The following is a 24,435-nucleotide window of genomic DNA, read 5'->3' on the forward strand; positions in this document are numbered from 1 at the left end:
AGGACCGTCACGCCTTTACAATTTGTCCCGCGTCCTGCGGGTTCTACAAATTGTCCCGATTTTTAGGAGGCTGCTCACTGCCTTCTGGGGCGCAAGGCAGTCCGGCAGCCTCCCGTGCACCCAGCGGCAAACGGCAAGCCTTCACAGGGCGGCAAACGGCAAGCCCCAAAAGCCCATGCGCTCCTGCGGCTGCGCGCGGCCACTTCCCCGTCCCGGATCACAAAGGTGACCATCTGGTCACCTTAGGGTAAAAGCTTTATGGTAAGAGCTGTTTTGACCACAGAGTTTTGCCCAGATACCAGTCTTTCCCCTGTCATCGCCTTCCAGTAGTGACTTCATCACTCTGGTGACATTCAAGACTTAGGCCTCATTTTAAGCACTGGCAAACTGAATGGTGCTGGGGGAGGGGCCTAAAGCGAGGGATTCCCCTCCAGGGGTCTGGCAACCGTATGCTCTAAACTGCCTCCCTAGTCTCTATGGCCTACCACAGAGCATCACTATGTGGGCATGATTTTTTTTTCTCCTGCTCTTTAATTTCTCAGGGGCAGAAAATTGGGGCTGAGGCTGCCTCAATGGGTGCACTATTGTTTTTAGTTGTTGTTCTGTTGTACACCGCCCAGAGGGCACAAACCAGCTGAGGTCGTCCCAGTGGTTATCGGCACACCGGGCGCCATCCCGAAAACACTAGGGCAGCACTTGAAACATCTTCAAATTGACAAAATTAACATCGGTCAAATTCAGAAGGCAGCCCTGCTGGGATCCACACGAATACTACGCCGATATATTATAACTTCCTAGGCCTCTGGGTGAGGCTCGAATTGTAAGGGCCAACAACCAGCTAAAGATCTGGCAGCTGTAAAATCTACAATAATATTAATAATTAATAATTAATAATTAATAATTAATAATTAATAATTAATAGTTAATAGTTAATAATTAATAATTAATAATTAATAGTTAATAATTAATAATTAATAATTAATAATTAATAATTAATAATTATTGGAACACAATATTCCTGACCTCATGATTGTGGAAAAAAGAAAGTGTAGTAGTCGATGTTGCAATTCCTGGTGACAGCAGAATTGATGAGAAGCAACTGGAAAAGTTTTAACGATACAAAGGATTTAAGGATTGAACTTCTACAAGAGACTCATGCCACAAACCAGTAAAAAGTGTGGTCCACAGTGGGATCGACACACTGGAGTGCAGAGCCCTAAAGACCTTGGACTGGCACTTAAAACAATCGGCGCTGACAAAATCACCATATGTCAGCTGCAAAAGGCTACCCTACTCAGCTCTGCATGCATTATTCGTCGATACATCACACAGTCCTAGATGCTTGGGAAGTGTCCGACGTGTGATGTAATACAAAATCCAGCATATTGATCTTGTTTGCTGTGTATAACTGTTTTTATATCAATAATAATAATAATAATAATAATAATAATAATAATAATAATAATAATAATAATAATAATAATAATAATAATAATAATAATAATAATAATAATAATAATAATAATAATAATAATAATAAAAAAGATCTGGCAGCTGTGAAATCTACAACAACAACAACAATAATAATAAATGAGAGATTTATTGGGGAGGGTGTATATGTGTGTGTGTGCATTTTATTCGTTGGAGCAGGGGCTTTATTTGCATAATCATGTCTAGCTGTTGTGCATAGACAAGAGGCAAGATCAATGCGTTTCTTCCTGCTATGCCTTTGCGTGTTCATCATTTCCACCTGGGTCGGGTTATCTGAAAGCTCATGTCAACTTCTCCAGAAAAATGCTGGGGACTTTTGAGTTGACAGCTTCCTGCCTTGTTTCCTCTAGGGTGGCGTTGACAATGAGGTTTCCCTGTCTGCTTACATAACCATCGCCCTGTTGGAGAGTTCCCTGGAGGTCACTGTAAGTACTCCTCTTCTCGCCCCTTCAACCCATGGAGGGCTCTGTTGAAGGGGAGGGGCACTGATCCGCAGTGGCGTAATGCCAATGGGGCGGGATGGGGCGCGACACCCCAAGTGCACGCTGGTGCGGGGGCATGGCAGGAGCGTTCCGGGGTGGGGGCGTGGCAGGGGCGCAGGGCATGCACATGCCCAGGGCACAGTTCCTCCTCGCTCCACCCCTGCTGATCCATGTGCTCAGTTGCCTTTCAGTTTGGGAAGTACATGTGACGATTTTCCAGAAGAGCCTGCATTTCTGGCCAGCTCTTTTCTACATTCTAGCAGCAACAGTTCTTGTGACCAATTTATAAAAAATGAGTTGTGTTTACATATTATAAACAATGACACAGCTGTCATGGCCCAGCTGGTTCTAATCAGCTACCATCACCTAATCCCTCTGCTTCTTGCTGATCTCCTGTCGGGAGCTTGGGACCCGAGGGCATGGTCGCGTCATGGTTACATCACACAAGCCAATTACTTTTCCAGGCACTTGGCTGCTGTCTGTGCTCAGCCTCTGATCCCAGCCTGTGTTCTTCTCCACTCTCACTCCCCCCGCATTCCAAGACTGGTAGTACCCAGCAATCATTGATAAAGAAGCCCTCCTGTGTAAATCTCCTAGCTAACATAAGCATCCTAACGCTTCTTGCCTTTCCTAGTTGCAAGGGGAGAAAGATGGGGGTAATAACAGGCTATATCTCATCCTGGCTTTCCCACATTTCTCAGATCTGGGTATAGAGCAATATGGTTAATTGCCTTGCATAGAACCTCAGTAAAGACTGCCATTATCAATATTGGAGTCTAGTTAATGTCTGTTGACGGGCAACCTTACAATAGTTAAGGCTCAAACCTAAGGGACCGCCTCTCTTCGTATTGCCCCACTAGCTCATCGGAAGGAAATCTAATGGAGATGCCTGGCCCAAAGGAGGTTCGGCTGGCTTCCACAAGGGCCAGGGCCTTTTCAGCCCTGGCCCCCACCTGGTGGAATAAGCTCCCTAGTGAGATCAGAGCCCTTCGGGATTTGAATCAGTCCTGCAGGGCCTGCAAGATGGAACTTTTCCACCAGGCATTCCCATCTAGCCAGCCGGCCTCATCATTACTATCACTTGCCTCTTATGGGTGCATGGTCGAGGGTCACATAGTCCATGCTTGGTTTTTACTGTTTTAATATTGTTCGGTTAATTATTTTATTTTGTATTGGTTTCTATGTTGTTGCCGCCCTGAGCCCTGTTGGGAAGGGTGGGATATAAGTAAACGTTTTAAACAAATAAGTAAATAAATAAATCCCATCCTTTAATTTTTTTTTGGGGGGGGGAAATGACGAGAACATTATGGACATTTTTAAATGCTCTTAAAATTATGCTCGCTTTGTTCCACATTCATTTTAAAGCTCTATCATCCCCTTGAGAGTCTTCCCTAGAATCATGCAAGTGCTCACCCCAGACTCAGGAAAGCCTCTGCAGGGTCGATTCCGCACTTGCGTTATTGACCTAAGTTCGAGCTGCGTTCGACAGAAGTGCTCCACACAACCACTGGGATCGACGTGGTTTTGTACCAGCTTCGCCCCGTGTAATGGTCAAATTTCTGACTCCAGTTGGGAACTACTACTTTTTCAGGGAACCACGCTTGAACTCAGCTCGATTCCAGTAAAGTGCGGAATCTCTGGTGCCAGGAGTCCCCCATTCAGCCAATCACAGCTGAGTGTTTCAGGCATGCGTACAGCTGGCCAATCAAAAAACGCCACCTTCATTCCTCCATTCCTGTGGCAGTAAAGTTTTTAAATAATGTGTGTGGGGATAGACGGAACATGGCTGTAGAACAGTAGCCAATTGGAAAGGAGCGGCGAAGAGGCACAGGATGATTCCGCCCTCTGAGCTGGGATCAAGCTGGTTACAGTGAGGAACAACAATGGCTTCGACCTAGGTTAGTATCCTTCTCAAGGAACTGGGTTGAACCTATTTTACTCATGTGCGGACACGCCCCAGGAAAGCCTCTGAGCTGTTTCCCGGCCCTCTCCCTTCACTTTTATCCTCCCCATCCTGCTTAGATTACAGACACTTTAGGAAAGGACTTTTCATTGGTTTGTTCCGTACAGCCGCTTCCACACAGCAGCACCAGGTTGCTTTGGCAGTGGCTATAAAGGTGTTTGTTCAAGCCAAGCCCAATGGTCTCACCAAGCCTTCGGAAATGGAACCAACTGTTTCAAATGAGCCGCTTTGTCCTTCCTTCTCTCTCCAGCACCCCTTGTTGCGTAACGCTCTGTTCTGTCTGGAGACGGCGGCAGAGGGGAAAAAAGACGTCCACGTCTACACCCAGGCTCTGTTGGCTTACGCCTTTGCCTTGGCTGGGAAGGAGGAGAAGAGGAAAGAGATGTTGACCTTCCTCGAGGAAGCAGCTGTAAAAGAAGGTCAGGAGAGAACTCCAGAAAGAGTCTTCTTCTTTGGGGATTTCTGCCACTAACTTCTCCGGCTCCACCCAACTGGGATAATTTTTTTAGCTGTTGTATCTTATATGACCATGGTGGCGAACCTTTGGCACTCCATATGTTATGGACTACAATTCCCATCAGCCCCTGTCAGCATGGCCAATTGGCTATGCTGGCAAAGGCTGATGGGAATTGTAGCCCATAACATCTGGAGTGCCAAATGTTCGCCACCACTGTTATATGACCTTCTCTCTCGAATTTAATGAGGACTGGAGAAAGTCTCCTTGTTCTAGAGGCTATTATAAGTCTCCGTGGCAGACTGGGTTGTAGGGGGGAAAAGTCTCCAGCCAGCCAGATGTTCAAGGCAGTGATTCAAAATTGGGGAGAGAAGGTATACTACGATTTGTTCCACGCCTGTAGACAGAATTAGATGTACAAACACCAACTTTACACTTGAACTGGCTGTGGATAAGTGCATAACAGAATCCTTCCAGGCCTTCTTTGAGACAAGGAGAATGATCCTTTCACAGAGAGATATCTCATTGTTTTCTCATCTAGCTCTCTGTATGTATGCTGGGTTTTTTTTACTCATACCGTGTTTCCCCGAATATAAGACAGTGTCTTATATTAATTTTTGTTCCCAAAGATGCACTATGTCTTATTTTCAGGGGATGTCTTATATTTCTGTATTCTGTTCATCAGGCATGCTTCCAAACAAAAACTTTGCTACGTCTTACTTTTGGGGGATGCCTTATATTTCGCACTTCAGCAAAACCTCTACTACGTCTTATTTTCCAAGGATGTCTTATATTCGGGGAAACAGGGTAGAAGGTGGAAGTAACTATCTGAAACATTTTACGCACATCATCAGAATAGCCTTTGCAGTATCTTTGCAATGTTGGCCTGTATTTTCACCTCCATACTGTGGATGGCAGCTGAAATTGGCATTCCCAGGGCTATCAAGAGAGCAGAATAGGAGGTCTCCTAATCACAAACGTTCCTGGTCAACAATAAAATGAATGAATGTCTTTGAGGTGGTGAACCCCGCCCCCTCCCCCGCCCCATTGGCAGTTTTTAAACAGCACCTGGCAAACATTTGTCTGGGATGCTCTAGTCTAGGCTGATCCTTCATTGAGCAGAGGGTTGGACTAGGTGGCCTGTATGGCCCCTTCCAACTCTATGATTTCATGATTCAACAATTCCATGAAATAAAATCACATGTCTCCATGTAGTTCAACATCTGTCCTTCTCCGAGACACAGGCCAGCACTTAGACCTCAGCCAAGAGTGTGAGCACTTCACATACATTGGGAAGTCTCTTGTTCGAATCTCACCATGGCCACACACTGTGCCGCTGACTTTGAGCAACGTGTTCTCCGTTTCAGCTCGCCGCTATGATCTGGTGGCTTAAAAATATGACCTAGTTTATGGGGCTGGTATAAAAATTACAAGGTAATGTAACTGGAGGACTCTGAATCCTCTAAACTTGCTGGGAGCATTATTTATTACATCAGAGTTGAGTTTCTGTTCTGCTATTTACAATAATATCTGAGATTTTTAGAAAGTTCTATTATGAACTTTTAGAATGCAACTTTAATACACACATCAAATTACTTTCCATTAACAAAACCTCGAAAAAGGGACGAAACAAACACCCGTCGCTCACAAATGTAGTAAATTTTGAAAAGAAAAAAGGGGGGAATCCCTTAATTCCTAGATTTAAGGAATATCTGGAATTGCTGATAATGCAGAAGAAAAGGTTTTTTTTAATGGAAGCATTTGGACAAGAACACTAGGCAATGCGGCAGTTTTGACAAAGTTCCTCTTTAAGTGGTTGTGGTGGGTTTTCTAGGCTGCGTGGCCGTGGTCTGGTGGATCTTGTTCCTAACATTTCGTCTGCATCTGTGGCTGGCATCTTCAGAGGTGCGTCACAGAGGGAAGCCTGTTACACACTGTGTCCAGTGAGAATGTTTAGTGGGGTTTATATTATCCATGTTTTCCACCCAAAACACTTACTCATCGCTTCCCCACCCTGGGACATGGACAATATATACCCCATTAAACATTCTCATTGACACAGCACGTAACAGACTTCTCTCTGTGATACACCTCTGAAGATGCAGGCCGCAGATGCAGGTGAAATAAGATCTACCAGACCACGGCCATACAGCCCGGAAAGTCCACAACAACCAGTTGAATCCAGCCATGAAAGCCTTCAACAATACATTCCTCTTTAAGCCTCTTGTTGGACTTGCTCGCAGTAGCACCCGGGTTCTCAGCCGAGTGCCAATAACTCCTTCTGTCTTTGAAGAGGACAGCTCCATTCACTGGCAGAGGCCTGACCAGCAACCGGAGAAGGTCAATCACCTGTTCTACCAGCCCCAAGCTCCCTCGGCAGAGGTCGAGATGACCTCTTACGTGCTCCTTGCTTATCTCACGGAAAGACCGGCCCCATCCCAGGAAGCTCTGATGAAGGCATCCAACATTGTCAGGTGGCTCAGTAAGCAGCAGAACCCCACGGGGGGCTTTTCTTCCACCCAGGTGAGCTCTTTCCCACCAAGCTGGCCGGGTTGTGGTCCCCCCCCCTCCAAGTTCCTCTTCATTCTTCTGTGCAGTCCTGTATTGGGGCTCGCAAAGCACAAAATATGATTTTTATCCTCTATTCCGCATTTGTCTTAGCTCCTGATTTATATTTTTGTGGGCAGCTTTTAACTTTGTTTCAGGAGCTGCACAGTTATACTACTTTGACCGTCTCCCCCCTCCCCCCCCCCACACCTGCCCCTTGGGGAATGCAGGGTTAGGGCAGGGGGGCGGGAGAGACAGCCAGGAGTGTACCAGGCCTAAAAGGTGTCATAAGAATATAAGAACATAAGAACTAGCTTGCTGGATCAGACCAGAGTCCATCTAATCCAGCACTCTGCTACTCGCAGTGGCCCACCAGGTGCCTTTGGGAGCTCCCTTGCAGGATGTGAAAGCAAGGGCCTTCTGCTGCTGCTCCTGAGCACCTGGTCTGCTAAGGCATTTGCAATCTCAGATCAAGGAGGATCAAGATTGGTAGCCAGAGATCGACTTCTCCTCCATAAATCTGTCCCAGCCCCTTTTAAAGCTATCCAGGTTAGTGGCCATCACCACCTCCTGTGGCAGCATATTCCAAACACCAATCACACGTTGCGTGAAGAAGTGTTTCCTGTTATTAGTCCTAATTCTTCCCCCCAGCATTTTCAATGAATTTCTCTCTGTCAACATTTTCTACCCCATGCATAATTTTATAGACTTCAATCATATCCTCCCTCAGACGTCTCCTCTCCAAACTAAAGAGCCCCAAACGCTGCAGCCTCTCCTCATAAGGAAGGTGCTCCAATCCTTCAATCATCCTCGTTGCCCTTCTCTGCACTTTTTCTATCTCTTCAATATCCTTTTTGAGATGTGGCGACCAGAACTGAACACAGTACTCCAAGTGTGGTCGCACCACGGCTTTATATAAGGGCATGATAATCCTTGCAGTTTTATTATCAACTCCTTTCCTAATTATCCGGGGGCATGACAGCCTCCCCAAGTCTGCCCCCTCTGCCCGGCTCCCCCATGCCCCCCCATGCCAGGAGGCACCTTGGCTGCCCGCTGCTGAGCCCTCCCCACCCCAGGCTAGAGAGGGCAGAGACCAGCCTGCAGGGAGGACAGGGCACTGTAGCAGGTTGGCTTTGCGGGCCCTGCCCCCTGCAGGCCAGGTACAAGGAAGTTGCAGTGTGCCTCCCACTTTTGCTCTCAGCTGTCCCCACAGAAAGCAGGAGCACTTCAGGTGCACACCTGATGCCACGGCAGGGCAGAGTGCAGGTAAGCTCCCCTGTCCATAATCAGCCATAAAATCACCAATGGGCTCCCACGGCAGAGCAAATGGGGGTCTCAGTCATAGTCCAATCCTCTAACATGGGGGCGGCCAACCCATGGCGCTCCAAATGTTCGTGGACTACAACTCCCATCAGCCCCTGCCAGCATGGCCAACTGATGGGAACGGTAGTCCATGAACATCCGGAGCACCATCGGTTGACCATCCCTGCTCTAACCGTAACACCAGATAGACCCTTGACCCTGGCAAAGCCTCACCCATCTTGATGCCTGTTGCAGGATACCGTGGTTGCCCTGCAGGCCCTCTCCCAGTACGGGGCTTCCACTTACTCCAAGCACGGGACACATTCAGAAGTGAAACTCCTCTCTGGGAGCGACGTCCAGCACCAGTTCCAAGTGGACAGCTCCAACCGCCTGCTGCTTCAGTGCGGACCTGTGACGGGAGTGCCTGGAGAGTACAGCACTGAAGTGACTGGGGACGGATGCGTTCACGTGCAGGTGAGTGTCGCAGGGGTGCTTGGGAAAGTGCCAGGGGGTAGAAAGTCTGCCCCCCCTCGCCCCAGAGATAGTGAGATGAAGGTGCACAAGGCAAGAGACAGAGTGGAGAATGAGGGGAGGGAAAGAAAAGGAGGCCGAGGGGGGGCTGCTCCTTTATTGTGCTGGGAAAATTCCCCTTGGGCCCCGAACGGCACTTGTGGGCACGCACAAGCAATGTCTGCTGATCCGGTGGGGCTCTAGGTCTGTGCTCATGTCCCAGTCGGCCTCAAAACAGGTCAGAGGGGGAGGAGATTGGTTAATAAGAAAGTGGAGACAGGAAAAGCTATGGAGCCAGAGATTATGCCTTGAACTTTGCAACAAGGACAAACAGTCTTCTAAGGAGAAGGAGAAATAGTAGTGGTGGTGGTGTAAGGAGACTCAAAGGGGCTGACAATCTCCTTTCCCTTCCCCTGCCCCACAACAAACACCCTGTAAGGCAGGTGGACCTGAGAGAGCTCCGAAAAGCTGTGACTAGCCCAAGGTCACCCAGCTGGCACGTGCAGGAGCGCATAGGGTAATCTAGTTCCCCAGATAAGTCTCCACAGCTCAAGTGGCAGAGCAGGGAATCAAACCCGGTTCTCCCGATTAGAGTGCCCCTGCTCTTAACCACTACGCCACTGCTGCTCAAAGGGAGTGGCCTTCATTGTCCAGCCTTAGTAGAAATAGACCTCAGGCTCAGAAGCACCTTCGCATCAAAGATTGTGAAGATGAGTCAGCACGCAACTGCATGCATGCGGCAAAGGTTGGTTTGCTTTAAGTGCGCAGACACCGCCTTGGAGACGTACATCACTGTGCCGTTTCCTTTCCAGACCACCCTGAAATACAATGTGCATTCCCACCATGAGGAAGAGCCATTCACACTGGAGGTGCACACAGTTCCCGAGACCTGCAAGGATCCCAAAGCTGAGAGGGTCTTTGATGTGGCTTTAAATGTCAGGTAATTGCATCAGAGGCTATGCCCGAGCGAGTGTCTGGTTGCTATGGTTGAATGGCTACTAAGCATTTTCATGACCCTTTGGCGAATGACCAGAGTGACCATTTAGACTCAAACTTGCGGCCCTCCAGATGTTATGGACTACAGTTCCCATCATCCCCTGCCAGCATGATGCTGGCAGGGGATGATGGGAAGTGTAGTCCATAACATCTGGAGGTCCACGTGTTTGACACCTGTGATTTAGAGCAACTCAAGCATGCCAGCATAATATAGTGGCTGGACCAAGATGCAACTATAGGTACCGCTCAGTGTTTTCTAGATAGAACTCTCCTGGAGGGTTGTAAGAAAAGTGTTAAGAAACATACATAATAGTTTACTGGAAAATCTTCCCAAGAAACTGAATGAATTGTGCTGGCATTTACTAACAGCAGCAAGAGTAACAATTGCAACTGGTTGGAAAATCTGATAAGGGTCTCAATTGCTTCAATTGCAGCTGCCACCACAGTAAAAGGATCTTCACCATGTTACTACCGTGTTTTCCCGAAAATAAGACAGGGTCTTATATTAATTTTCGCTCCCAAAGATGCATTAGGGCTTATTTTCAGGGGATGTCTTATTTTTTTCCCATGATTTTGCGCTCCCCACATGACCAGATCAGCTACACCAGGGAATCTGTAACTAGGGCTTATTTTTGAAGTAGGGCTTATATTTCAAGCATCCTCCACAAATCCTGAAAAATCACGCTAGGTCTTATTTTCGGGGAAACGGGGTAAATGCGCAAGAAGATATTTTTAAACAATATGTTCCTTTTGAAAGGCATCCTGGCAAACAGAAATTCTGCTTGAAAGGTTGAAGAGTTCCTATTTCAGTAATGTGTAACCTCATGCCCTGATACTTTCTGGTTGGCTCTGCCTCCTGTGGCAGCACCCATTTCTGTATGTCAGAATTCCAAAGGTGCCCACAGGCTCAAGAAGGTTGGGGATCTCAGAGGAAGCCAGGCCATTCTCCACGTCTTCTCAGAGAAAGGTATTATCTGACACAAGCCCTCCAGAGACCAATCAATTCAATAAGCCTTTATTGGCATATACACGATAGTATAAAAATACAGTTCCAGTTAAAAAGTGAATAGTAAAAAACTTCGCTTTTGTCATACATTCAGTTTACAAACTTCTGACAAAAACTTTGCCACTATGAGCCAACAATGAAAATCCTGACAATTTAAAAGCGTTAACTACTTTATCTGATTCAGTATAATCAATCATATGGTCTGTAGCTTGGGATAACAGGCTGGATCGGAGTTCTTGGTATAATAAGCAGTTCAGGAGAATGTGTGGGATGGGATCCAGCTGTCCTATGCTACAGGGACAGAACCTCTTGTCGCTTGGAAGACCTTTAAGTCTTCCTCTATGTAGCGGAGATGGCAGGATGTTGAATCTAGCCAGCATATAGGCTCTCCTGTGTATAGGGTTTCTGAGAGCTGTAATATAATAGGCTGGGTATCCCTGCGTGAAAGGAATTGACATATTCGTTGGTGAACAAGATTTATTTGCCAAGCTCTGCAGTTGTTGATAGTCCATTGCTAACAGCCTCTCTTTAATGAGGGCAAACATTTCAGTAAAGGTTAGCATATTGAAGGAGTAGCCCTCCAGAGACTATTCCTAGAGAACTCTGAGCACAGTGCTGTGAATCTGGCAGGAAATCTTTCCCAGGGACCTTTGGGGGTGTTCCCAATCACCCCCAGATTCTGTGCTTCCAATTCTCTTTCCTGATTATTTCAACCAGTGCTGGATAATACAGTCAGTTTGCTGGCAGAGTTTAGCTGACTGTTGCTTGCCCATAGCAACACCTCCACCAACCACATCTTAAAGCAGGGACTGGAAAGTATATCTGTGTGTGTGTGTGTCGCAAACAGGATTTGGTGGTCATGAAGGTATGAAGGACATTGGCTTATGCGCTCAGGGATCTGAAGGGGCTTCCTTTCCTCTTTGTCTCTCAGTTACACTGGCCAGCGCCTGGTCTCTAACATGGCAATTGTTGATGTGAAGATGCTGTCAGGATTCATTCCAGTGAAATCGTCAGTGAAAAATGTAAGCCTCCTCTATATCTTGCCAGACCCCGTCTCTCCTGCGAATGGGGGCATAAGATAGTGTGACCAGACGTCCCGCTTTTGGCGGGACAGTCCCGCTTTTAACCAATTTGTCCTGCATCTCGCGGGGTTTTTTAAATGTCCCGATTTTTGGAAGGCTGCCGCACTGCCTTCTTGGGCGCTCCCCAGGGCGGGAAACAGGGGAGCGCCCCAGAAGGCAGTGCGCTCCTGCGGCTGCATGTGCGCACGTCCCGCTTTTAAAAGGTGAAAATCTGGTCACCTTAGCATAAGATCGTCTTTGCCTTCTAGATTAGACCAGAAGTCTATTTAGGTCAGCATTTGGTTGGCAGCAACAGCCAGTAGGACAACACTGGAAGGAGTGAAAACATGAATGCATGAAGCTGCCTGATACCAAAACAGACCTTTGGCTCCTCAAGGCCAGTGTTGTCTACTCAGGAAGGCAGCAGCTCTCCAGAGTTTCCAGCTGAGGTCTTTTACACAGTGCCGTGTGGGGGGGGGGAATGGAACCCAGGGCTGGTGGGAATTGTAGTCCATTAACATCTGAAGCACCAGAGTTGGACACCTCTGCTATAAAGCAACAATGGAAACGGCAGGCAGCCGTAATGCAAGATCAGAAAACATCCATAAGAGACTTCAGAAAATGGCAGACAGCCAGAGAATCTCTGAGGCAGCAGAAAATAGTGAACTGCCAGAGAAACAAAAGTAGCAGAGTCAAAAGGGGGCGTGGAGCGGCGAATTTGGGCAGGAGAAATTAAACATTTCCTGGTTTTCCACATAGGACAGGACTAGGAAATGTTTTAAAAACATTTTAGGAAAAAGAATCGCTAAACTAGAGAATTCAAATAAAATGCTTTGAGACTGAAAGAAAACATTGGCAAAGTGTTTGGGCCCGAATACTGCGCAGAACTCCTAGGAGGAAATGTCTTATTTCCTTCCTTAAAATGTTTTATTTTGACTGTGTGGAAAGGGCCACCCTGCAAGGCAGAAGGGCCTCAACTATGTTGTTTGGCACAAAGGGAACCTGAGATCTTAGAAGGTAGCCTCACGAGATTCTGGTTAACATTTGTGGTTTCCTGGGGAGCCCAAAATGGCTGCCAAGGTCTTCTAAGACAGTATTACAAGGTACCTTGCCACAGGTAGTTATGTGCTATATACACTGAAGGCTTTAGGACCTTTTCTCAAGCATCAGATCAATGTTGTTTTACCTGATTCTTTGGAAAGAACTCTGAGCTTTTCAGCAAATAGTACAGAGCAGTCTGCTTGTACTGTATGTCTGTAAATATCCTTACAGGATATTGCATAGGGTAGCTTTGCAGCATTGTTTATTAAGATCTTGGTTGGCGTTCTGAATTTAAAGTTGATGTCTGGGCTTGTGCAAACAACATTTGCATTGAGTGGGCGGTTTAATCCTTACCCTCCTTCTTGGCTGCTGTAGTCAGATCTCAGAAATTAAGCAGGGTCAGCCCTGGTTAGTATGTAGAGGCAGGCAATGGCAAAGTACCTCTGAATTTCTCGTGTCTTGAAAACCCTACGGGGTCACCATAAGTCAGCTGCCACTTAACAGCACAAAAAAAATCAGGAACATCTACCCACTGTTTAAAAAGTTAGCTAAGGAACTAGTCATCATATGTTGTGGCCACAAGCAGCATCCACCAGCAGAGGCGTAGCTGGGCCAAACTGCGCCCGGTGCGATTCCATATTTTCCGCCCGCCATTCCCCCCGGTGCCCCCCCCCCGTGCAGCTTCCCCCCTTCCCCCGCTTACCTTAGTTCCTTTCATTTTTCAGGCTGCAAAAGGCTTGTTCTCAGTAAAAAGGCCTGATGGGAACTATACTTCCCAGGAGACCTTGTGAGCCCCAAGGTCTCCTGGGGACTGTAGTTCCTCCGGGCGTTTTAACTGAGAACAGGGCTTTTGCACCCTGAAAAAGGAAAGGAACCAAGGTAAGTGGGGGAAGGGAGGCGCCACGGGGGGCGCTGCGGGGGGGAAGGGGAGGGGCCTGGGGACAATTTTTCACGCCCCCTGCGTGCGCCTGGTGTATGGCACCCCCCCCCCGTCCCCTTGTGGCTTCACCACTGTCCACCAGCTTTCTGGTTCGTTTGTTGGGGCCATCAGACTCGCTCTTCTTTCCCGCGCCACGACAGACACTCCCATCCCATGAGGTGTCAGATGACTGTGGGCCCAGTGACTTCGCAGCATTGCTTCTTAATACTGCAACTCTCTCCCTCCTTCCCTTTTCTTAATAATGCAGCTCTCCCCCTTTCTCCTCTCTCCAGCTGGAAAGGCATGGTCAGGTCAAGCGGACAGAAGTCAGCACCAATCATGTCCTGATTTATTTGGAACAGGTGAGTGGGCTGGAGGGGCCTCAGGAGATGCACAGCAAATCACTCCTTTGATCACAGTGCGGGGGAGGCAAGTCCTCCCCTTTGAATCTCCCTGGAGCTTGGAAATTGTGGGTCTGTGAAGCAGCAATACAGTATACTCCTCCGGCTGTTCCTACGCTGCAAAGTAAATAAAGTTACTTGAAGGGCGACAGGAGCAGCAGTGGCGTAGTGGCTAAGAGCTGGTGCACCCTGATCTGGAGGAACCGAGTTTGATTCCCAGCTCTGACACTTGAGTTGTGGAGGGTTATCTGGGGAATTCAGATTAGCCTGTGCCACACATGCCAGCTGGGTGACCTTAGCCACACACGCCAGCTGGGTGACCTTGGGCTAGTCACAGCTTTTCAGAGCTCTCTCAGCCCCACCCACCTCACAGGGTGTTTGTTGTGGGGGGGGAGGGAAAGAGATTGTAAGCCCCTTTGAGTCTCCTATAGGAGAGAAAGGGGGGATATAAATTCAAACTCCTCCTCCTCCTCCTCTTCTCCTTCTTCTCCTCCTCCTTTCCCTTCTCCTTCTTCTCCTTCTATATTTACAATATATAATCCTTTCAAGCAGAGTAACGAGCAGAGATGTGGATTGTGTGGCACGTTAATTCATGTTTCATTTACGGCTCATCGTTTGTTACAATTTTGGTTGTGATAGTAAGCTTATACAGTATCTTAGTCAAAGGCAATTTCATATCGCATTGGTTAACAGTACACAGAGAACATTTTTTTCTCAGTCAGTCAGGGAGCAGACGAACAACTACCGACGGTTTTCAACTGTCATCTTTAGAATGTTCGTGGAGGTATCCCAGCATTCCTTGCTGCTGGTGCTGCTGCATGTAAAAAAGGCTGAAAATTCAAACATTATTTTCAGAAGGGACACGGCATGACTCCTCATACCCTAGCATCTCTCCCTTGTCTCTCATCATGTATGAGAGGTGGAAGGAGAGATAATTCTCTTCTTAACCTCCTTCCTCACTCCCAATGCCCTGCAATAGAGGGACAGATTCCAAGTATCTTATGTCCTGCTTTGGCAGTTCAAGACTCTTGGAAGCAGAGGCATAGCTGGGGAAAATGGAGCCCAGGGCGGACTCAGAGTTTTCTGCCCCCCATGGGCCCCTGCTCCGCTCCCTGCGCCCCCCACTTGTGCTCCACCCCCACCCTCCACCTGCCCCACTTACATTAGCTGGTGGTAGGGACTGGCGGGGCTGGGCAGGGGCGCGCACAACGGGGGGGGCTCTTGTGCAGCTTACGCCACACTCCCAGCATGCCAAAGAGAGGCAAGGCTGGCCAAGGGTGCCCAGCAGTGGCCTCCAACGGGCCTGGCGGGGTGGGGCGAGGGGGAAGGAGAAGTGTGGGGGGTGATTTCCCGGCCCCCACGTGACCCCACCCTGTCCCCTGGTAGCTACGCCTCTGCTTGGAAGGAAGGTTTAGAAAGATGCTGCAAGGAAGATCCTGGCAACCTCAGGAGTCAGGGGGGGGGGGTACAGCCCCAGAATCTTCTGCTGACTTGGGATATATGATTTGTGCAGCTACTGGGCTTCATGGCAGTGCCCTTCAGATGGTTAGAATGTTTGGGGAAAGGAAAAGGATGCTAGAATGGGTGCATGCATGCACGACTGTGTGCGATCATACGCTCATTTGTAACCCAGTGCAGAGAAAGAATGCAGATCTCCACGGGCCTCTGAGGAATAATCACCCTCCATCACCCTATGAAGCCAGGCAACAGCTACTTCAGGCTGATCAGACGTCCCGCTTTTGGCGGGACAGTCCCGCCTTCAAACAATGTGTCCCGCGTCCCGCAGGTGATTTCAATTGTCCCAATTTTTGGGAGGCTGCTGCACTGCCTTCTGGGGCGCAAGGCAGTGCGGCAGCCTCCCAAAAATCGGGACAATTGAAATCACCCGCAGGACAAATTGTCCACGGGGGGAGCGGCCTGGGAGCTGAAGGCACCTCTGTCCATGGGGGGGCTTTGCCATTCACGCATGCGAGCGCAGCCACAGGAGCACATGGCCTTCTGGGGCTTGCCGTTTCCCGCCCTGTGACAGGGCGGGAAACGGCAAGCCCCAGAAGGCAGTGCGCTCCTGCAGCTGCACATGCATTCGTGCGCGGCCGCTTACCCGCCCCCATCCCGGTTCACAAAGGTGACCATCTGGTCACCTTAAGCTACGTAGAAGTATTTGAGAGGGAATGACCCCTATCTGTTACCAGAGGCCTAATTTCCTTGCGACTCAAAGTGCGGCCTGACCATGTTCTATGTTGGGGATGGCTTGCCGGGAGGGGGAAGGAGATCTGTGCCGGCTGGATCAGGCCTAAAGCGAGCTCATCTGCTCCCTCAGGTGAACAATGCGACTCAGACCTACTCCTTCACGGTGGAGCAGGAGATGGTGGTTCAGGATCTGAAGCCTGCCGTGGTGAAAGTCTATGATTACTATGAAACAGGTGAGAAACGACTCGGGTTCCATATATTGTATTGCTTGTAAGCCAAGCCGCTTGCAAATAATAAAGCCCACGAAAAAGAAATGTATGTAAACGTTCTGAAACAATGTCGATAGGTTTCACGAAGGTTAGTTGTGGGTTTTCTGGTTGCTAAGAGGTTGTGGTCTGGTTCAGATTCGCTCCGAATCGCTTTTGCTCTGATCCGGTGGCTGGCATCTTCAGAGGTGCACCACAGAGAGAAGTGTGTACTTCTCTCTGTGCTAATCTCTGAAGACGCCAGTCATAGATGCAGGCGAAACGTTAGGAACAAGATCTACCAGACCACTGCCACACAGCCCAGAAAACCCACAACAATCCGTTCTGAAACAAATTCTTGTTGACTATGGAATTATCGACATCTATGCAGAAAGCTGGAGGTGGTAGTCTGCAATACTCCACTGTCCTTCCGTGACTGTCTTGTCCTTGTTTCTTCAGATGAATTTGCTGAGGCGGAGTACGACGCCCCCTGCAGTACAGGTAGGGTATGAACAAAGGTTGCCTCTTGCAAGATGTCTCAAATGTGCTCTATGTTTAATTTTTTTAAATCTCTAGTTTACTTTCCCTCCTATGGGCATTACTCAGGCAAAGCTCTGGGATGACCCTGTTTTCTGAGAATATTCTTCCACCTACTGAGAATATTCTTCTCACTAACCCTATCCTCTTTTCCACTAAAGGAACCAAGTACTGTCAGTTGCATTTTGGCAGAAGTAGAGTGCTTCTGCAGGTTAAAATAGTTCCAAATGTCTATCGCAGTGATGGCGAACCTTTTAGAGACCGAGTGCCAGGGGCGGAGCAAGGGGAGCACCCTGCGCCCCTGGCATGCCCCGTCTGCCCCTGCCCTGGAACGCCCCAAAACACCCCCGCCACACCCCTGCAGGGGCGTGCACCCAGTGCATTGTGCATTCCTCACCCCCTCGGCGCTATGCCACTGCAGAGTGCCCAAACTGGAGCAACAGCACGCGGGCCCACAAAAAGGGCTCTTGAGTGCCACCTCTGGCCCGTGTGCAAGAGGTTCGCCACCACCGGCCTATCGCCTGCCCCGCCTCTCACCTGCGGTCGCTGCTGCTCGCCTGCCCGCTGCCGCTCTCTCGCCTGCCGCTCAGTTCTCTTTTCTCCTGGCCCAGCAGCTACAGAGATGCAAATGCAGGGAGGGGCGGTGGCTGTGCTCCCATAAACGTGCAGTAGATGAACAACCAGCCTCTGGGTCATTCCTGAACATAGTAAAGATAGTTTTGCAGCCTCTTGTTCCACCAGCACATCAGGTTGCTGCTGCAGAATAAGGGACTCCCCAACAGGCTCATCCGTGCCCCACAGCCAGGGCAGTCCTGCCAGACTGGGGGGGAGGGTGCCAAAGCGCCCTCTCTGTCTCTCCCTTTTAACATTCTGGGAGCTGTGACATCTAGATTTACCGCCTCCCTCTTTGGGAGGGTTTTATTGATAGTTTTAATACTGGACGTCAAGTGGTTTACGTGGAACGCTGTAATTTTATGTTTTAATGATGTTATTTATATTAATAATTTGCTGCTATTATTGTTTATGTAATATTATTTTGCTGTTCACCGCCCAGAGCCCTCAGGGGATGGGGCAGTATATAAATATAATAATAAATAAAGCAGCAGTGGCAGCAGCATGAAGGATGTGAAGCTGGATGGAGCAGAGCGTTCCTGAACTCGGCACCCCTCCTTGAGGGAACGGCTTGCTTCTCTTGGGCACCGGCAGCAGGCTTGGCTTGCGGGAGAATCAAGCAAGGAGGATCCCGGATGAGCCTGCTGGGGGATCCCCTTCCCAACAGTTATTTAGCATCCCGTATCAACATTCACCCAGAACTGTCTTAGAGCAGAGCTGGGAGCTCTCTAACGTCCATGACAAAGAAAAACAGACCTCCGTTGGAGAGGGGCATGATACATTAAATGGCATTGAACAGTCATGCACTCTAGAGCAGTGATGGCGAACCTTTTCAAGACCGAGTGCCCAAATTGCAACCCAAAACCCACTTATTTATCGCAAAGTGCCAACACGGCAATTCAACCTGAATATTGAGGTTTTAAAACGGTTGGCTCCGAGGTGTGCATTACTCGGGATTAAGCTTGGTGGCAGTCGTTGGCTTTGTTTTGAAGCAACCGTGCAACTCTTCGAATTGGTGAATCATGACTCTAGGAGGGTTTACTCAGAAGCAAGCCCCATTGCCAGCAAGGAAGCAACCAAGCTTACTCCCAGGTAAAGGATCATGCTTTAGTTCTTTGCATGAAAATCACTGGGGTTTAACAGTGCTTAACAGGGTTACCTACACTGCTTCCCCAAAACTAGGTCTTAGGTTTAATGCTAATAATTGAGCCTTGAAGTCTGCCCAGGTTTTCAGCTGGAAGATGTGGGGCGATTTCTCCCCCACATGATGAACTCTGTTTGCGTGTGCCCACAGAGAGGGCTCTGAGTGCCACCTCTGGCACCCATGCCATAGGTTCGCCACCACTGCTCTAGGGGATCGTTCTGCCAACTCGCAAGGGCAGGAAATGTGAGAGTGCTGACAAGTCGTTCTTGGAGTCTGAGAATCCTAACACACCGAACCCCAAGAAAAGTCACCTTCTAGATATGTAAGACATCAGAAATAAGGTCCAGGAAGTGGGAGCAGAATGCCCGATTCCACTGGTCCCCAGATCTGAAGTGTCTGAGAAGAGTAGCTAATTGCCAGCTAGTTCATTTGTTGTTTTACAGACTGGGGAGGGGGTAGACATTTTTCTCTCTCACTAAATTGTTGGGGGCTTTCTCCAACTGAACAGCCGGCATACAGGTGTTTTTATGCCACAGGTGATGTTAAACAGAAGAAGGAGTGAAGGATGAAGGCGTCTGAGGATCCCTTTTCTGGTTCCTGCTTGAATTTTCCTCCTGTTGGTTGATGGAGGGTATCTAAGCAGCGAGCCAAAGAGAAGTCCTTTCCTGGAGGTCGGCTGGCTGTCCTCCCTGCAGACTTTGCCGTTTCATAGACTGACCGTTGTATGCCTCGGCGAATCGTGGTGTTATCTGGAAGAACCACCCAAATTGCTGTGTAAAAGCACAATAAATATCTGAAAAGGGTCTGTACAAACCACACGGACCATGCCTCTTAAAACACTGTACCCCTTGAAGGCCCAAATGTATCCGCAATCGCCCTCTCCTGGATGAAATAAAAGATATGTCCTATTGTGCAGCTGTGGCTCAAATGTCCTGCAAATAATAGCAGCTTAGAGAAACCCAGTTCTTAGCATTTTATTTCATTTTCTGGCCAAAATCCAAAGCAGAATCAGCCCCTTCCCCATGCTTTAAAGCACAGGTGTCAAATTTGCGGCCCTCCAGATGTTATGGACTACAGTTCCCATCATCCCCTGGCTCTCTACTGCAACGTTCCCTGAATTGAAGAAGAGTTTGGATTTATATCCCCCCTTTCTCTCCTATAGGAGACTCAAAGGGGCTTACAATCTCCTTTCCCTTCTCCCCTAACAACAAACACCCTGTAAGGTGGGTGGGGCTAAGAGAGCTCCAAAGAACTGTGACTAGCCCAAGGTCACCCAGCTGGCGTGTGTTGGAGTGCACAGGCTAATATGAGCTCCCCAGATAAGCCCCTGAAACTCAAGCGGCAGAGCTGGGAATCAAACCCGGTTCCTCCAGATCAGAGTGCACCTGCTCTTAGCCACTACTGCTCCCTGTATGTGTATGAAATGTATGTGTACGAAATGCTCACGGATCATGGCAAGAATGACTTAATGTTGATGCCTTCAGTGCTGTCAGAATCTGTCGAGCCCTGAAGTAGCCACACTCTCAAGTTCAGAAATCAGTTCATTGACAGGATATTACAAATGGATGCCAGCAGGCTTCGCAGGAACTGAGTTCCACTACAGCATTTTTTGGTTAACAGCTCTTCTCCAAACATCCCACCAATCCCAACTCTCGGGATCTCAGCAGGGTGAAATCACTATCAGTGTTCTCAAGCAGTACGGAGTCTCTAAGGCCAAACCAGAGATAAGGCAGGTGCGGGCCAGCCCAAAGAATGAGAAAGTTACTGTGCAGCCATAGCAAAAGAAAACAAGCCAGAGATTCCAACGTTGCCACCTGCTCCCAGCCCACCCCCGTAGTCTCAGGCCAAGAACCAAGGAAGAGCTGAAATGGTAACAGGTCTTGATAATTTCTCGACAAGTACACTGACTAACCCATAAATGGCTTTTCCACATCCTCTTTTTCCTCACTTCTGAATTTCTGTTTGTTGGGATGGGGGGGGGGGTTTAAATTCTTCATGTTTTGCTCCCTATAGTGGTCAATTTGATATAACAGGTTTAAGTCCAGCATATTGCAGAATTAAAGAGAGAGAGAGAGAGAGTAAACCGTGTATTTGTTAGTGATGGTATAACTCAGTAACTGCTGGGCCAATTCCTCTGAAAATTCCTGAAAATTCCCAGTCACTGTAGTCAGCTAGGCGAGAGTGTTTTTAGATGTTCACATACCTGAAATTTCACACCTGGCCCAGATAAAACGCCTTTTTCCTGGCGCTCCATGGTGAAGGACATGCAGCTGCCTGTGTGTAACTGTCACCCTTAGAATGTTCGTGCAGCTTAGAATGTTCGCTCAGGTGGCCAGATATGAACAGTGAAAACAGTACATAGGCAAAAACTCAAGTGGAAGTAAAACACATACACATACATACACATGAGGGAGAGGGGAGGGAGGGAGAGGGAGGGAGGGGTGGCATGCAAGGGAAGAGAAGTGAGGGAAGGGAGAGAGTGAGGGGTAGCATTCAAGGGAGGGGAGGGAGGTGGCCCAGCATCTGGATATGACCCACCCACCCTAGTGGAGGGAGAAGGAAGGGCCAGCGTCTGTTCCTTTCCCATTTCACCACAATAAGCCACAGCAACGCGTGGCCGGGTACCACTAGTGTGTGTGTGTATGTATGTGTATATATATATCTGCATATAAAATTCTATATTTCCACTGCACGCACCTACACTTTGATACAACAGCATTTATTGAACAACTGTCATCAAACTTTCAAACGGATGAGGGGAACAGGGCAAGGTAGGCACTAGGACCCAGGGAGAGCATTTTACAACAAAGAAGGCCTGGCATGTTGACTTCCGTAGTATAGAAGGCAGCTTCAAGTAATTTTTGCACCAAAGCACTACTTAACAATCCCCATGCCACTGTATGGAGCGGATGGCCAGATTCTGAGTCAGTGGTTGAGTCAGGTTTTTTTCCAGGTTGACATTTTTTTTCTTCCCCTTCCTGTTCCGGTTTTGCTGCGTTGCCAGCCCCTCTCACCACAGCACAAAGAGGAGGGGGTCCCAGAGAGGAAAAGCCTCTGCAGCATGAAGTAAAACTGACATCTGGAAATTATTCTGTGGCCTTAGATGTGAACTCTTTATATACGAATAGCTTGCAAAATTTAGCCTTGTATTGAAAAAAAAATCTTTAACAAGTCTCCGTCTTTTTCCTTCACAAAAGATACGTTGGAAAATTTTTTAAAAAAATGGATTTATACTCCACTTTCTCTTCTGCAAAGAGACTTACTTGCAAACTCCTGTTCTTTCCTCTGAACCAAATCCAGTTCACCAGATAAGAGTCTGCCACTCAGGTGGAGAAGTGGGGGGATCAAACCCAGTTCTCCAGATTGGAGTACACCACTCTTAATCACTACACCATCTTGGCTCTAGAAGGAAAAGGGCTAGCAACTTAACCCCCCCCCCCCCGCCCCCATGAAAGCCAGGAATTCAGAGAACCTATTTCACTTATTGGTTTCCAGAAATTCTGAAACCATTGATAAAAGCAGAAAAATAGGTAAAGCTTAAAAATATGCAAAATGCTCACCTACTTTTCTTCCTTCAACAGATTTAATATAAAACACATCATTTATAACATGCACATAAAACTGTACCACCTTTACATTATAAATATCATCACTTCCTGTAAGCCCACGACTTGAGAAAGAGTTGCAATATCCTGCACCCTATAATACCAAAGCACTAGAATTGCAATTTTTACCATTTGAGAAGCAGAGAGGAGAAAACCTGAAGGTATAAAACTCTTTTTTTCTGACCCAGGGGGTCATCGTATTAGACATTCTTTTCATTTTTGATAGCAGGAACCCCCACTTTATTTTTCGGGAGCTGGGGCCCTCTGATCTGTTCTTCAAGAATATCATCAGGAGTTGATATCACGTTTGCCAATTTGTCCTTTGTGGAGTGATTAGTCTATTCAGGACCAAACATGACTCTCCTTCAACCAAGTAGAGGCCCGCGGGGTCACCGTGTCTGAACTGTCTGGTCGCACTGGGACATGGAATCCGAATGGGGAGTGTGTTGGCAGATATTGCAACATTCCGTGTTCCCAGCACTGTGTCAATCCAGACTGCCTTGGTTTTGAGGGATGTTGGAAAATTATCCCGAGACTTCCATATCTCGAAGTTCAAAGAGGGCCTCATTGGAGGCCTGCAGGCCAACATGGCATACACATAACCTGAGCCGTCCGGTGCTATTTGGCTCGTACGAGCGAGAGAAAACAAGTCACTGTCTATATCAGTCTTGGCAATCCAAGTGTCGCGATCTGCTAGTCCGCCATTTGGGCACGCTTTTACTCCAGCGCGTATGAGATCGTCTGTGATTCTTTGCACCTCCGAGATTTTGGGAATAGATGAGTGGTCTAGGAATTCGCCAGTATCTATTCTGCTCCTCTTGGCACCTGGTTCGACGGGTTCCAAGTCTTTATTATACGAAGTACATGGGTCATCCTCCAAAATTGTGGTGTTTTTTCTTTTGAGCTCATAAGCATGGGTGGCCTCTTGGCACGTTGATCCAGTACTCAATCTTGGCTCAGTGGCCATTTCAGTCGTAGTCCCTCTTGGTCCATTTTCAAATGGGCCAGCATGGGCACACTCTTCGGCTGTGGTTGGCCCATCGAGTTTTCCCCGGGCGAATGCCATCGCTGCATCTCGGGGTTGCATCTCTGGTGCGTACTCAGATTTGTGAGTCCAAAGATGCAATGTTCCTGGTTCTGCTGGATCGATGGTGGCACGGCCTTCTCCAGGCTTTCGGTCAGGGCCCCATTCTGACCAAATCAATTGACCCTCTCGTTTCAATGCAGCGGCCAGCTTCCTTTCATTCAGGGGGAACATGACAGACTTGGGGGGGCACCTCTTGTGAGTATAGTCCTTGAGGGAATGTGATTCTCTTCCCTTGGATCTGAATTCTATCCACGCCCCTGCGTCAGTACTTCTGGGTTGCCAAGGATCAAGATATAAAACTCTGAAATAAACAATGTAAGCAATTCAAAGTTTCCCCTGCTGCTTCAGACCACCTGCCTGTATATAAAGGCCGAGCTCCGCTCCCCCTCCTCGGATACCAACCGGGGTCACGCTATGGGTCCACAGCACCCTGTTGTGCCTGTAGGCTAGGCCACGCTCGATAGGACCCGCCCTTGAAGACATTACTCGATAGGACCCGCCCTTGAAGACCCCGACATTACGCCCTTGAAGACCGTTCCCCGACATTACGCCCTTGAAGACCGTTCCCCGACATTACGCCCTTGAAGACCCTTCCCCAACACTGCACCCAGCATTACTAACAGAGGCCCACCTATGGCCGCCCCTCCAGCCGAGATCGGGACTGCCCCACCGCCGCCTCCCCCAAAGGAACTGCCGCGCCCGGCCGCCTGCGTACCTCTCGGTTCCCACCTCGCCAGCCAACTAAGAGACGCCCGGCCGCCTGCGCAGCCTCACGAGCCGCGCCTCCTCCGCACGCTTTGATTGGCTAGATGGAGCCAGCCGACCGGGAGGCGATTGGGCGC

General features: G+C 48.5%; 2 protein-coding genes across 4 annotated transcripts in view; one reads left to right on the top strand and one right to left on the bottom strand.

Moving 5' to 3' along the window:
• The window catches only part of A2M (alpha-2-macroglobulin), an 85,290-nt gene extending 65,474 nt beyond the window's left edge, over positions 1-19,816 (top strand). Inside the window, exons 27-36 of the mRNA XM_048503415.1 lie at positions 1,842-1,916; positions 4,187-4,355; positions 6,684-6,913; positions 8,495-8,713; positions 9,562-9,689; positions 11,683-11,773; positions 14,066-14,134; positions 16,494-16,596; positions 17,068-17,109; positions 19,438-19,816. Coding sequence (XP_048359372.1) covers positions 1,842-1,916; positions 4,187-4,355; positions 6,684-6,913; positions 8,495-8,713; positions 9,562-9,689; positions 11,683-11,773; positions 14,066-14,134; positions 16,494-16,596; positions 17,068-17,109; positions 19,438-19,463 — 1,152 coding nt within the window. The 3' untranslated portion in view covers positions 19,464-19,816. The remainder of the gene's footprint in view (positions 1-1,841; positions 1,917-4,186; positions 4,356-6,683; positions 6,914-8,494; positions 8,714-9,561; positions 9,690-11,682; positions 11,774-14,065; positions 14,135-16,493; positions 16,597-17,067; positions 17,110-19,437) is intronic.
• A 2,448-nt stretch (positions 19,817-22,264) lies between these two features.
• LOC125436116 lies at positions 22,265-24,383 on the bottom strand. Of its 3 annotated transcripts, none has more exons than XM_048502752.1 (2): positions 24,309-24,383; positions 22,265-23,894 (listed from the first exon to the last, which is right to left on the bottom strand). In XM_048502752.1, exon 2 carries the CDS (start codon positions 23,762-23,764, stop codon positions 22,808-22,810), a length of 957 nt encoding a protein of 318 aa, XP_048358709.1. In that variant the 5' UTR covers positions 23,765-23,894; positions 24,309-24,383; the 3' UTR covers positions 22,265-22,807. The 3 variants fall into 3 exon arrangements, with proteins under 3 accessions (XP_048358709.1, XP_048358711.1, XP_048358710.1); XM_048502754.1 differs by lacking the exon at positions 24,309-24,383 and adding an exon at positions 24,225-24,277; XM_048502753.1 differs by lacking the exon at positions 24,309-24,383 and adding an exon at positions 23,996-24,128.
• Positions 24,384-24,435: the final 52 nt, after the last annotated feature.

This window comes from Sphaerodactylus townsendi, linkage group LG07 (assembly GCF_021028975.2).
Source record: "Sphaerodactylus townsendi isolate TG3544 linkage group LG07, MPM_Stown_v2.3, whole genome shotgun sequence".
Taxonomy (NCBI): domain Eukaryota; kingdom Metazoa; phylum Chordata; class Lepidosauria; order Squamata; family Sphaerodactylidae; genus Sphaerodactylus; species Sphaerodactylus townsendi.

What these genes read in the sequence shown, in the direction of transcription:
- LOC125436116 (XM_048502752.1), bottom strand. Translation starts at nt 23,764, where the DNA reads ATGTTCCCCCTGAATGAAAGGAAGCTGGCCGCTGCATTGAAACGAGAG.